Source organism: Leopardus geoffroyi, chromosome C2 (genome assembly GCF_018350155.1).
Source record: "Leopardus geoffroyi isolate Oge1 chromosome C2, O.geoffroyi_Oge1_pat1.0, whole genome shotgun sequence".
In the NCBI taxonomy this organism is placed as follows: domain Eukaryota; kingdom Metazoa; phylum Chordata; class Mammalia; order Carnivora; family Felidae; genus Leopardus; species Leopardus geoffroyi.
Genome location: NC_059333.1, coordinates 123,443,696 through 123,457,201, shown reverse-complemented (window position 1 = coordinate 123,457,201; position 13,506 = coordinate 123,443,696). Strand labels below are relative to the sequence as shown.

At 44.4% G+C, this 13,506-nt stretch overlaps 1 protein-coding gene across 2 annotated transcripts in view; it reads left to right on the top strand.

Annotated features, from left to right (window-relative positions):
• CLSTN2 (calsyntenin 2) overlaps positions 1–13,506 on the top strand; it is a 615,839-nt gene that overhangs the window by 199,297 nt on the left and 403,036 nt on the right. Inside the window, exon 1 of one of the 2 annotated variants that reach the window (XM_045503480.1) lies at positions 4,044–4,160. The exons of the other annotated variant lie outside the window; for it this stretch is intronic. Coding sequence (XP_045359436.1) covers positions 4,058–4,160 — 103 coding nt within the window. The 5' untranslated portion in view covers positions 4,044–4,057. Of the gene's footprint in view, positions 1–4,043; positions 4,161–13,506 lie in introns of those variants that run through there. 2 annotated transcript variants of the gene reach the window in all.

The following is a 13,506-nucleotide window of genomic DNA, read 5'->3' as shown; positions in this document are numbered from 1 at the left end:
TAATAAGTTACAATAGCTGGGATGCCCTGAAGTTGCTGAACACACAATAAGGGAGGAGGAATTTAACTGTAGTTAAAATGCAGTGTGCAAAGCGGGTTTTTATTAGGAAAAGGATATTATACAAATAGAAAAAGCTCAGCAAAGCTTTCTTAGGGTGTCTATGAAAAGCAGGAGGGCTAGTTCAGATGAGGCCAGAGAATGAGCAGTGCCCGGGGAAGGGAACTGAAGGGGTTTCACGGAGGAGGCAGTGCTGTGCAGACCAACAGGGAACACCTCACCTCCTCCAAGGCTCTTTGAGGTTTTGCTAAATAAAGCAGGTAGGCAATTCAGAGGAAGTTCAATGGAAGGAAAAGATAACTAGAAAGAAATTGTGTTGCACCTACAAAGTAGCACAAGTAATATAGTAAATATATTACTAGCAACACACAGAAGAAAAGATCTTAATCCAAAAAAGTAACAGCCCTGGAAATAGAGTTTTCATGTGCTAGAATGGAACAATGAGGGAGACCTTGCTGGGCCTTTGGAATATTTAAGTCGGTGTAGAACCTGAGGCCAACCACAATGACGTCATTCTCTCCTTCCTCCTGCACCACCTCCTTCCAGCCCTCCAGCAGTAGTGCCTCCTGAGAACGCAGCCCTGTTTGCAGAACACATCCTCAGTCATCTGTGCATTTATTCATCAACATTATTTAGTACTCTGGGTATAGGCTCTATTGCGGGTGCTGGATATACAGAGACAAAGTACGCGCCTGACACTGTGAAAGGAACTTGTTGACTCTCAATCTGTTGAGTGAATTAATTGAATGAGCGAATGAAAGATTGAGTGAATGGGTGAGCCTATTTGGTTATTACCCTTCCCTCATAGAGGCCGCAGTCTAATAGATGGAAACAACAAGTACAACCAGACTGTTTCCATGTATTTATATAGGAGTCTGTACAGGACCCAGTAATCCCCTGGGGAGTGGGCCACTCACCATAAAAAGCCAAGGAGAACATCCCAGAGAGGGAGGGAGGCATCCTGAGGCCAAGCCTTCCAAGATGACCTTCCTATCTTGTGGCCACCTTGGTCCTTGCCTGTAGTCCCAAACATAGGCACATCCTTGAGGGAATCCTTGATACCTGGAATGGTTCAGCTTTTCTACTGGACCCTTGGCCCAACTGCTTGCACACTCTGTCCTTTGCCCAGTGATTCTGGCCATTCCAGGGTGACATCTGATCCAGCCTGTGGCCAGAGATCCAGCCCTGGTGCCAGCTCCAAAGTCTACCCATGTGATTGACCCACACTCCCCATAGCTGTGACAAGGTCCCTGCAACATAGCAAGCAGGTAGCTTGGTCACTTTAAAATCATCCTGTGCTGGGGAAGCAAATGAAGGTCATTCCAGAGTCATTTGGCACTTATTAAGAGGATCATGGTAAAAGCAAACAGTTGTGTGGGAAAGGACAGGATCAGAGCAGGGGTACAGGGTCTACCACACTGTTTGTGAGCTGCTCCCAGCCACCCACTGTGGCCCCTGGGCTACCTCTGAGGGACCTGGGGCTGCCTAGAATCTTGTGAGGACCACAGAAAGTCCTCCTCTTCCAGCTGGTCACAGGGTGAGGAAGGTAAAGACAGGATTGTTGTCACAGAGCCCTAAGGAGGGCTCAGGGAGTTCACTTAGCTGGTGAGATGAAGGTGGCCTTCTGCTTTTTTCCTAAAGCCTTTAGTTGCTAATGACTTTGAGTGGGATTTGTTCAAGTGATTCTTTGTGTTCAACCTTTTTTTGTTCACAGTCATTACTCACTATGTTTAGTTTGGATATTTGAGACAGCCCAGCTTGGCATATTTCCCATCATGGTACTTTATAAATGTTCATGCTGATTAGAACTTTTATTTTTCATAATGACCCACGAATGTAATGATAATGCAAGTAATAGTCCATATCTAATGGCTTCTTGTCCAAGGGCTAAGGGAATTTATTTAATGTATTTAGTGCCAAACTCCTAAAAGAAAACTATTTAAGCTGTTGCATTCACTTATGCTTTTTTATGAATCTCTACATAATAAAAAGGAATGGCTTATCTCGAAAACTGGGAGAAAAGGAAGTTCAGGTCACTTGTGGTGACATTTTTTAATTATCTGCATACTCTCTCGTCATCACAGAGCAGCTAAGAAGCTGAAGGTACTAGGCCAATGACAGGACTAGGACACTCCAAGTGTGAAGCTGGAGGTTTGCAACACCTGGGTCTTTTCCAGATGTGGGGGAACTACACCACTCAGTAGCCCATATGCAGGTCATGGGTATAGCTGGTTGCTGGTAGGCGGGAGCTTATTGGAGGCATGGGAGGGGGAGCACCTGGAGTGTTACCCTCCAAGCCAGAGAGAGGAGCCTGTTGAGCAATCCCAAAATACTGGAACCTTCTCCTCCCGGAGCATGACTGAAATAAATGGAGAAGCTCTTGAGGCTGCCCCACACACCATGAGCCTTTTCTTCTCATCCTGAGCCCTTCACCCCCTTATTGTCCGCTTCTGGCCATCCCTCGTCTCCATCTCTGCTCTCTTGTGCACATTCCCCAAAACCTGCTCTCAGTAATGTCCTGAGGGTGAATAAGTGTAGCTCATGGGTCCACTCTCGCTGGGGTGCTGGCACAATAAACATGAGCTTTAATGGTGCAGTGAGAAACTTTGGGTGCAGGAAAATGGATTTCAGACTGAGAAAGAGTGGCCTGAGGAAATTTTGTGTCACTGAAGTCATCCTGAGGATAGGGATTCCACTTCACCCTGAGTAGGGTTGCCAGATACAATACCGGGCACAGGGCTAATTTGAATGTCAGCTAAATAGTAAATGACTTTTTAGTAGGAACACGTCCCAAATATTGTATGGGCATACTTACTATTAGAACAATCATTGATTGTCTATTTGAGCATCCAGTTTAACTGGGTATCCTGTATTTTTATTTGTTAAGTTAGAAAACCTCATCCACGAGACCTAGCCTTGGTGCCATCTCCTGGATGTGGCCGAGGATGAGGCACTGTGCCAGTAACAAAGTGGGTACAGGCGAGTGGGTACACATGGTGGCACCCTCCTTCACCCCCAGACTGACCTGAGCATACTGCTTCCACCTTTTGATCGCCCGGTTATTTTCGTGAAGAGCAGGTACTCATGGTCTACTGTGTGTTCAGGCTATGGTAGGTGAGGGCACACGGTTAAACCCTTACCCACTTACTTGGAAGGAATGAACATTAACAGTGACACAAGCAGAAGCTGTGAAACCAGAACTGAGTTCAAATCCAGCTGTGCAGCTTTGGGCACATGATACTCTCTCCATGCCTCATTTTCTCGTCTGTAAAATGGAGATGATATCTACATCTTGGGTCCTCGTAAGTTTTCAAAGGGAAACTTTGAAAGCGGCTATGTGTCAGTCCTGCAATGTGCCACCTCAACGCCCCTTCAATAAAGTACCAGTTGCCCCAGCTGCTGGGAGAATTCTTGGCAGAAACAGCTTTCAGCTGTCAGCTCCTTCAGCCTTGCTGCGGTTGCAGGGGGGCACGTTGCCCAAAGTTAACCCCCTTCCTGAGGGCACCCCATCCAGGGACTGATGAATTCAAGGGTGTAAAGGCTCATCCATCTGAGACCAACCCAGGACAACTTGGAAAGAGCCTTTCAAACTCTAGAGCATCACAGCTTCCCTTCGTCCACTGCCCTTCCTGCGTCCTCTTCTCTTCTACGGCTGTTGATAGCAAGGGCACTCCTAAAGAAACATCCTACATACTACACCGTCTTAGAGTCTGCTTCCTAGGAAATCCAACTTGTGACAGCATGGTACGATTCAGCCCTAGCATAGAGTATAGGGGCTGAACCCATAGACAACTTTAATGACAACAGCAAAAGAATGGCAATGGTAGGGTCAAGCGTACAATACCGATCTAGTTTTATTTACACAGCATCTCCTGCGCCTTCTTAAAAAGGGCCTCCTTCCTGGTGGTGATGTTGCTGACATAAGATTGTGATGAATGCAAGGCCTGTGTCTGCCCCTGTGCCTCTCTTGGTGGTAGACACGGGCCTGGAGACACAGCACATGCTCAATAAGTGCTTGGGCGACTTTTACCAGCTTGGCCTCAGAATATCAGATGGAGATCAAATTCAGGAGAATTTGCCTATCAGCGTGTGCAGAAGAGACTGTGAGTGGCTGCAGCTGAAAATAAGGGGCTTGGGGATACCCTTGGCCCATAAAATAAGGTCGTGTAGGAAGAGCCCCTAGAAAATGGTGGGTGAGAAGTGTAAGTCAGGGCTGGAGAGAGAGCAAGGCAAACCCAGGAAACGTAAGGTGTCAGAGGAGACGAGGTAATAAGTGGGGGCCAAAGGCAAGTGGAATTATGAAGTGAAAAGCCTGTGTGCCAGGCTGAGTGTGATCTTTATATCCAGGGTGATGGGGGCTGCTGGAAGGAGGGGAACAGGTGTGGTCCAAATTGTGTTTTAGAGGCTACTCTGCCTGCAGCAGCGAGGATGCCTTGGAGGGTGCAATATGAGAGATGATTGGAGGCAATTGCCACAAACACTTCCACGGGCAGTGACGGGGGGCGGGGCTTGGCCTGGGCAGTGGGGATGGAAAGCAGAAACCCAAGAGACATTTATAGGAGGGACGATATGTACACAAGGTAAAGGACAGATTAACAGATGGGAGAAGGAGGAGTCGAGGTGCATATCTAGGTTTGGATCTTCCCTCATCTCTTTGCCTACCTAGCTCATCATGCAAGACCTGGCTGAGGTCCAGCCCCACCTCCTGAATGCCTGCAAAAGTAGGTTCATTATTGACTTCCTCTTCCTCTGAAGTTGCTGCAAAACTGTATCTGAGCTCCCCAGTTACACAGTTAGAATTCCGAATCCTCTTTTCAATTTCTTACGTTGTTGGGAGCTTCTCCGAGCATGAAGCCATCCCCTGTCTCCCCATCACACACACTAATTCTATACTTCTTTGTCCAGTGGACCACACTCGGGTCTCTCTCAGAGTCTCTTCCCATGCTGTTCTCTCTTCTGGAATGTCCTTCCATCCCTCTCAGCTTTCAGGTCTCAGTTTACCTATGTCACTTTAAAAAAAATTTTTTTTAATGTTTATTTATTATTAAGAGGCAGAGACGGAGCATGAGTGGGGGAGGGGCAGAGAGAGAGAGAAAGACACAGAATCTGAAACAGGCTCCAGGCTCCAAGCTGTCAGCACAGAGCCTGATGCAGGGCTCCAACTCACAGACCATGAGATCACGACCTGAGCTGAAGTCAGACACTTAACCGACTGAGCTGCCCAGGCGCCCCACCTATGTCACTTTTGAATGGTGGTCCCTCCCAGCACCCCCACATAGGTCACTTCCCTCTGACATTTATCCTCATAACATCTTATACTTTTTTTTAGCATTTACCCAAATTACTAGTGTAATTACGTAGTGCTGTATCCCTAACACCTAGCCTAGCCCCTCCCCACTTATCATAGTTACTCATTAAGTAAATATTTCTTAAGTGAAATTGTTTCTTGTGCACTACACAGTGTACATGGGCAGTGGGCATTCACATTCCATTAGCCTGGTCTTATTTGCGGGTGGAAGCCATTTTGCAAGTTACTTTCTGTGAGATGAAGCTACTGCCTCCCTCTCCCTCAACGCCCTTGAGTAAGCAGCCCCATTTCATACAGGTTTGCTTTGCAGCTAGTTCCCTTCCCTTATGCTTTAGGAAATCCCATTTTCTCCCATTCCTTACTCAGTCAAGTTGGACATAATCCACATCTCCAAGACATAAATGCTTCATGAATCCGAGAGATACCTCCGGAGAGCCTGTTATGCACAAGCCCTGGGGACAGGCCCTGAAGCCAAGATTTGTCCCCACATGCACTAACTTCAGCTCAAATGTTCCCAAAGGAGGCCTGAACTACCTGTGACTGGAGCCACATTGGCTGTGGAGTTTGGGTGCCTGCCTGGTTTATGTAGTGTCTCAGAGAGCTTGCTTTGTGAGGATTTTAGAATCGCATGCCAGAACGCGGTGTGGGGCTTGTTAAACACCTGTAGAGGAGGAGATGAGGTTCCAGCTTACACTGTTGAGAGAAAAGGTCCTGGCACCTTGTCCCCTGTATGCTCCTCTCAGCTTCATTTCTGGTCCCTGTTGCTCAGACTGTGTAGGCAGAGGCTGTTTCATGAAGACATGGGGGCAGAGGAGCAGGTGCACTCATTGGCGCGGTGAATACAGGGTGCTGCCAGGCAGTTAAAAAAACAAATCACCCTACATAAAAGCATGGGGATGCTCTGCCTTTGACTGTGTCACTCCTTAGGGCTAGAGTCACCTACCTGTGGTAGGAATTTGGCAAGAGCTCTGGCTTGGAGCTTCAGCATTCTGCCCAGCAGTGGTAAACAGAGAGCTCCCCTCTACAGTGCTGAGGTAGGCTCTGCTAACTGGTCTCCACCAGCTCAGACCATGGATGCTATGGGAAGAGCTATGGGGCCTGAGTGTATCTGTATGTGTTTGTGGGGCCAGGGGCCAGGGCGGGGCAGGGGTGAGATTAACAAATCAAGGCACAGGTAAATCAAATAGACCAATTTCAAAATCATTACCTCACCCCTGAATTCCTTCTTGGAGAGCCTCATCCTTTGGAGGCTAAAAGACCTTGAAAGTTCTCAGTTTCTCTTTGCAGGAAATGGGAGCCTTGAAATGGAGAGTGTCTGAGCATGATCCATCACTGGTGCCTTGGGGACAATAGGGAGGGAGGAACAGAGGAGAGTGATGGCAGCATGGGAGATGAGAGAAACATCATGGTGGACATGGGGCTTCCCAGAGGGAGCTGAACTGAGCTAAAGAAGGGATTTACAAGAAGAAAGGGGCTGGTGTCAGAAAGACATTTTTCTGATCCCACTGATTGTTGGGATGGGTGCTAGTTCATTTACTGACCCAGCACGTATTTACTGGTGCCTTCCATGGGCCAAACACTGTCTCAGCTGTGGAGAAACAGTGATGGACAAAACAGATAAAGCCTCTACTCTCAGGGTTTCTATTCCAAAGGGGGCTGGTAGACCATGAAAAAGTCAAGAGTTACAAAGGGTAATTTCAGGTGTGATCATTGTAATGCAAAGAATCAAGGTGTGATAGGATGAGTTGGGCGGTGAGAAGATACTTCAGTGAGAAGATATTTTGAGGTCTTCTGGGAGGGTTTATTTGAGGTCTAAGCTGAGGGCTGAATGATGAGAAGGGACTAGTCATCTCATAGTGGGAAAAGCGTTCAGGCAGAGGGAACAGCTAGTACAGATACCTCAAGCTAGGGCTGAGCTTGGTAAATCTGAAGAGCAAAAGGGAAACCACTGTGGCGGGGGCAGAGTGGGTGAGGAAAAGTGGTGGGAGATGAATCAGGAATGGATCTTCTAGACTATAGGAAGAAGTTCAAATTTTGTCTTAAGTGTGGTGGGTAGCCTTGAGAGGCTCTAAGCAGAGATGCCCATGGCCTGCTTTATTATCAGATTTGCATTTTGAAATCATCACTCTAGAAACTCTGTGGAAAAAGGATTGTGGGGGACAAGGGTGAAAGCATGGAGGCAAGTTGGAGGGTTCTTTGTGAATTTAATCAAGAGATGGTATTGACTGGGGATGGGAGATTGGCAGGTGGGAGAAGAGAAGTCCCACATTCTCTTATGTTGATATAGAATTGGGAGAACCTGCTGATTGGTTAGTGTGGACAAAGAAGGACTGTTGGTTGGTGAAAGGCAGGAATCAAAGTGCCTCCTCGGGTTTTTGCTTGAATAGCAATAATGGTAGCATTTTCTGAGGGGAGGAACAGGCCTGGGTGGGAAATCAGAAGTTGCCTCCTGTTCCCAAGTGGCAGCCAGAGGTGAGGGTTTCCTGAACATTTGAATGGGAATGATAAATTATACCTGGTCAGGGACTCATCTTTAAGAAAAGAGCATGCAACTCAGATTCAAAAGCTTAATTCCTTGATTTCTTCCAAAGCCAGAGGCTGGGTCTAGGGCACCCTGAGTATGCCTAGGAATTCTCTTTGCATTGTGCATTGGAAAACCCTAGAGGATAATAGCTAAATGACCACCATGCAAACATACCTTCAATCTAATTCATTATGCATTTGCTGAGTGCCCATTATCAATGATTCTCACAGTCATGGAATAACTAGTAAGTCAAGGGATTCTAAAATTCTGGGACAGAGGCATGAAGGCTCGCTGTACTATGATTATGATCTGTCTCAAAAACAATTTCCAAAATTGTTAGGCCTGAGATATAAGAGTAAGAAGCTGATTTTATATCCTTATCCATGCTTTTTCTCTCTCTTTTCTTAAAACAGATTTAATACCAACCCTCCTGGAGACAATCTTATTTACCTTTGTCTTGTCCTACCTTCTCAGCATAGATACATAGGCTGGATATATAATGTTCTTTGCATTCTGTAGCTCCCCCATTCATTATCCATTACTTCTCCTAGCAGAGAGTTGGCAAATGAGTTTCATCTTATTGATTAGATTTGCTTTTATTGATTTATAGAGTTTGCTAGAAACATTGTGTTGGGAAAGAGTCTGAGGTCATGCCCAGACTCAGTGGGATTGTTTACCCATGCCCCTCATGGACATGAGAAGAGAGGTTCTGTCCACTTGTTCCAAGATGTCCTAGTTACATTTTACCTATGTCAACAAACCCCAGATATTTCTAGGAATATACTTCTCCTCAGTTTCATTATTCATGCCTAGAATAGAGCTCTGTACATCATAGCTTCTAAGTAAGTATATGTTGAATGAATAAATAAAGTTATTGAATGACTAAGTGAATAAATAAATGAGAGAATTTTTTTTTAAAGTTCACTCTGTGGGGGCTGAGAGCACGATCAGGCACCCTGTGTGCCTGGCAGTCATGAGAAAGTGTCTCCTAAACTTCCAGCCACAGGGCAATCAATGAGGGCCCCAGCTGCTAGGTGTTGAGACATCCTGGCTCTGAGGCCATGCCTTCCATAGGCTGTTTCCAGCCAATGACTGAGTGTGGGGATACTGGAGGATCCTGGGACAAACTTACTCCTGGGAGACATGGGATCTGTTTGACTCTTGGCTCTGAGTTGAAGATGACCTAGGGCCTCAGCTTTATCAAGTTCCACTTAGATTTCATGATAGAATAAGACTCCTTCACCCAGTCTTCTCTTTTCTCCTGCATGGGACTTAAGATTGCATTAAGGTCTGAAATCATGTCCCGCCTCCTCTGGCCCTTTTCCACTTTTCCCTCATTCAAGTATTTTCCCTTGTAAAATCCTTGCATGTTTAATCCCATCTTGGTTTTTTGTTTTCATTTTTTTGAGGGCCTGGACTGACATGTCCTACTGACATCAGAAGAGACCAGGACTCTGGGCAGCAAGGGAGGGCTTGCTCATGTCCTTTGTGAAGTAGAGTGAGTTCCTGGAAAAATGTCCAATGGGAGGAGGCATCACTGTTGAGAAATCCAATCAATCCTTATAAAAAAAAAATGAGAAAATGATGTTGAGAATTAACATGTAACTTTTTATAAATGTCTCAATTTTTGCTAATATACAGGACACCAAATAATCCACTATCAGTGGCATGATACCCATCTTAAATTCAATATAATGAGCTCTGCATAATTAATTCCATTTATCATTCTGTGTTCCTAAGAATCTTTTAGCCTCTCCCAACCCTAAATCAGTTCATTGGTAGTGCATTTGTATTTTGTTGCAGATAATATGCATGTCTTCTTTCCCATCCAAATGTCCTGTGACAAAGTGATTCCATAAGATAGGAGTTACTTTTCCTCCTGTGACCTACTCAATTCCATGTAATTCTTCTTATAACATGCTGCACTGCTCCAGGCCATTGTTTATCTTCTGCCAATTTCCTTTATAGACCTTGTCCATCTTTTCTCTTTGTTTTTCTTTTCCTTGTTTCTTCCTTGTTCAGTTATCCCCAGAAGTAGTGTTGGTATATGTGGAAACCAGCATTCTCTTGATCGATCAAACGTTATTCAGAAGTAAATATGTCCAAACCAGAAACGTTGGTTAAGAGAATTTATATTTGGGGAAGCAACATTGTGCATGGGGTCTTCATAAAGATAATTGACACAAGCAGAAAGAGCGTATTCATTCATCGAGCTTTTAACACACATGTGTTGACTACCCACCATGTGCCATGCTCCCCCGCTTCCACAGCACCCAGGAGACCAGGGACCTCACCCATTTCTTTTGGGAAGGATGCCTTAAGTAAGCATTGGGAGACTCTTCTAGCTGGCAAATACCTGTTCTATTTACCGCTAGGAGAAATTGACACCTTTAACAGTGGAGTTACCCTTTAAAATCGCTAAGATCATGATTTCTCTTTTGAGACACACTGGTTGCCTCTCAAACACTCTGAAAATTCAGAGTACAGATTTATTTCAGAAATTCATCACGATGCTTTTAACCTTTGATGCCTTTTGCAGGAATGATTTATGAAGTTTGTTTCTTTTTATGGCGGCTTCTCCAACCAGGTTGCAAGAGATATAAGGACTGTGATTTCAGACAATTATTCTCTTGACAGCATGCGCTCAAGTTCATACAGCAAGAGAAGGTGCTTCTCTTGCTTTTTCCAAAAGAATCTGAAGCTCTGTTCTCTGCCCGGTATAGCAACAATTGGTGTGCAAGCAGTTCAGTCAACCAGTTGCTTTTCTTTCACATCCAGAACCAGAGAAAGGACTGATCTTGTCACTATATTGATCAACTTTCCTCCAACTGAGTTGAATCTAAGAATTGATTATGTGAATCTCGCCTTGACAACTTTAGATATCTTTTCTTTCTCTCCCTCTCCTCTATATCCTTGTTCTCTCTCTCCTCTGTCTTCTCCATTCACGTCTGTTCTTTTTCTTCCTACGTAAAGAGTATTATGCTGTGAGTCCTTTGCCAGGTCATAGAGCAAATTTGTTTGGTCTCAAAACACTTTAACACTCATATCATTGAAAATCCCAAAGAGTTCATGTTTTTGTGGATTACGCCTATAGCTGTTTATTACACTATTAATTATAGCTGATACAATTTAAAATATGCTTTTATTGATTCAGTTAAAATAATAATAAACCCATATGATATTGACAAAAATACTTTCTCTTAAAAACAACTATGTTATCCAAAGTAAAAAAATAGTGAAGAGAGTGCTATTTTATAGTTTTGCAACTGTCTGACTTAATAGAAGAGAGCTGAATTCTCTTATCTGCTTCTGCATTTAATCTGTTGTGGTATCATGTTATATAACCTCTGGAAAATTCCATAGGGAATGAGAGCAAAGGAATCAAATAGTATCTCAGTACTTTTTTGAATATAGTTTTGACTTTGTGAACCCTCAAGGGTCTTAGGGACACCCAAGAGTTCCTGGGCTGTACTTTGAGAACTGCTGTACTAGGGTTAGAGATACAGACACGGAAAACCCAGCATCTTTCCCCACCGTCGGCTAGAGGAAAGACACAAAGGATATTTACAGCCCAGTATAGTACTTACTGTGCTAAGGATAGGAATGGGGCTATGGGAGCACAAAAAGACATAATTCAGTCTTGCGTGCGTCCTCATGGGTGGAGGGAAAGGGGAGGCTCAGTGAATACTTCCCCGAGTCACTGGTGCCTGAGCTGAGCTGAGCAGGTGATACTTAGACATTTAATTGCAAATGGAACAACCTTGTCTGAAACCCTGCCACTCAGGGCTGATCATGAGGGTGACCTAGGGTATTTAGCTTGCAGCTTTATTAGGATCGTGTATTTGGTAGTGGTGGAGGGGAGGCTTTTTTTTTCTTTTTCCCTGTCCTCTACTGTCGATATCCCACAACTTCCCAGAAAGGAGCCAGTTAGTCCACATAAATAAGAAGTGAGATTGGCCTGCCAGTGCTTTCTTTTGGAAGCAGTGAGAAGCAGATGGGCATTTTGCAGTGAATATACTCTAAACCAGATAATTGCCATTCATTGTTCTGAACATCTTGGGATCTAAGGCATGAAATGGAATTTGCAATAAAAATGTATCACACATTTCCTATCCTCTGGAACAAAGTTGATATCATAAGCCACAAAGGTTTTATTTATTAGTTTGACAGTAGAGAAACAAAAATATAGTGTTTCTATCTGAGGTTAAAAGGAATTTACACTGTCACATCAAATCCTTTCCCTCATTTTTGAATATAACATTTTAAAAAATTATTCAGTGAGTGTGATGGTTAGTTTTCTGTGTCTATTTGGCTAGGTTATAGTATCTAGTTATTCAATGAAACATTAATCTGGGTGTTGCTATGAAGGTATTTTGGAAATGTGGCTAACATCTACAATCAATTGGTTTTAAGTAAAGGAGATTACCCTCAATAATGTGGGTGCACCTCATACAATCAGTCAAAAGGCTTGAAGAGCAAAAACTGAGTTTTCCCAGAGAAGAAGAAATTCTTTGTCAAGACTGTAGCCTCAACTCCTGCCTGAGCTTTCAGCCTGCAGACCTGCCCCATAGTTTTCAGATTTGCCAGCCCCCATATTCATGCAAGCTAGTCCTTTTATATATGCATATATACACATACAGAAATGTATACACACATACGCGTGTTATGTATATGTACATGTATTTATCTATCTCTTTCTAGCGCCTATTGGTTCTGTTTCTCTGGAGAACCCTGATTGTTGTCCCATCGATTTCATTCTTGGCTATTGTGTCCCCTTGTGCTCCCACAGGGCACTTGATCCAAGGCTGGACCCACAGGAGATGGAAACAAATGTGCTGTTGCATTGACCTCTGGACAGGGGGAAGAATAACCCGTTGGGGTGGGACTCTCACTTCCTCCATTAGGGACCATTTAAGCGCTTGACTTGACTGATTTAAGCACTCAGAACCTCCATAACCTCACCCATGAAATGGACTCTGTGCTTTCCTCTCACAGGGATGGTTGTAAGGATTTAATGAGATTACAGCAATAGAGCCGGTCACATAGTAGCAATTCCTGATTATGTTGAGCAATGGTAATTACAGGAAGAGTTTTAGACAATTAACATTTAGTAGCATAAACTGCAAAGTAAGTGAAGGCTGGTTTTGGGGGTTAAAGATGTTTAAAAAGTAGTGAAGTATGAGATACTGAAGGAATAACACTGTTGGGAAATTAAAGCTGTAGCAATCATTTTGTTCGGAAGGGAAGACATTTTGTGTGGAAAAATGAGTTGGCTCTAGCAGCTGAATGGGAACATTACACTATCACAATCCCTGCCTCCCCCTGCCCTTCTTCCTGTTCCAAAGGATCCTTTTGAGTGGCTCTCAGTCTTCTTCACAGACTTAATCCAATTTCCCCATACCCTGGGAATTCTCTTAGGTCTTTAGCCCACCAATAGGTTTATTGGGTAACTTGAACACTGTAGAGCTGGGGTACACTGGGTCCCATGTGGGTCCTAACCCCAGCCCGTAGGTGCTGAGCTTCGGGATTAAAGGGACTTTACTGTGGACATACAACATGCTGGTCACTGAGTCAGCTCTGACCCTGGGTCTCGTTTTGTCTTCCTCCCAGTAACCCT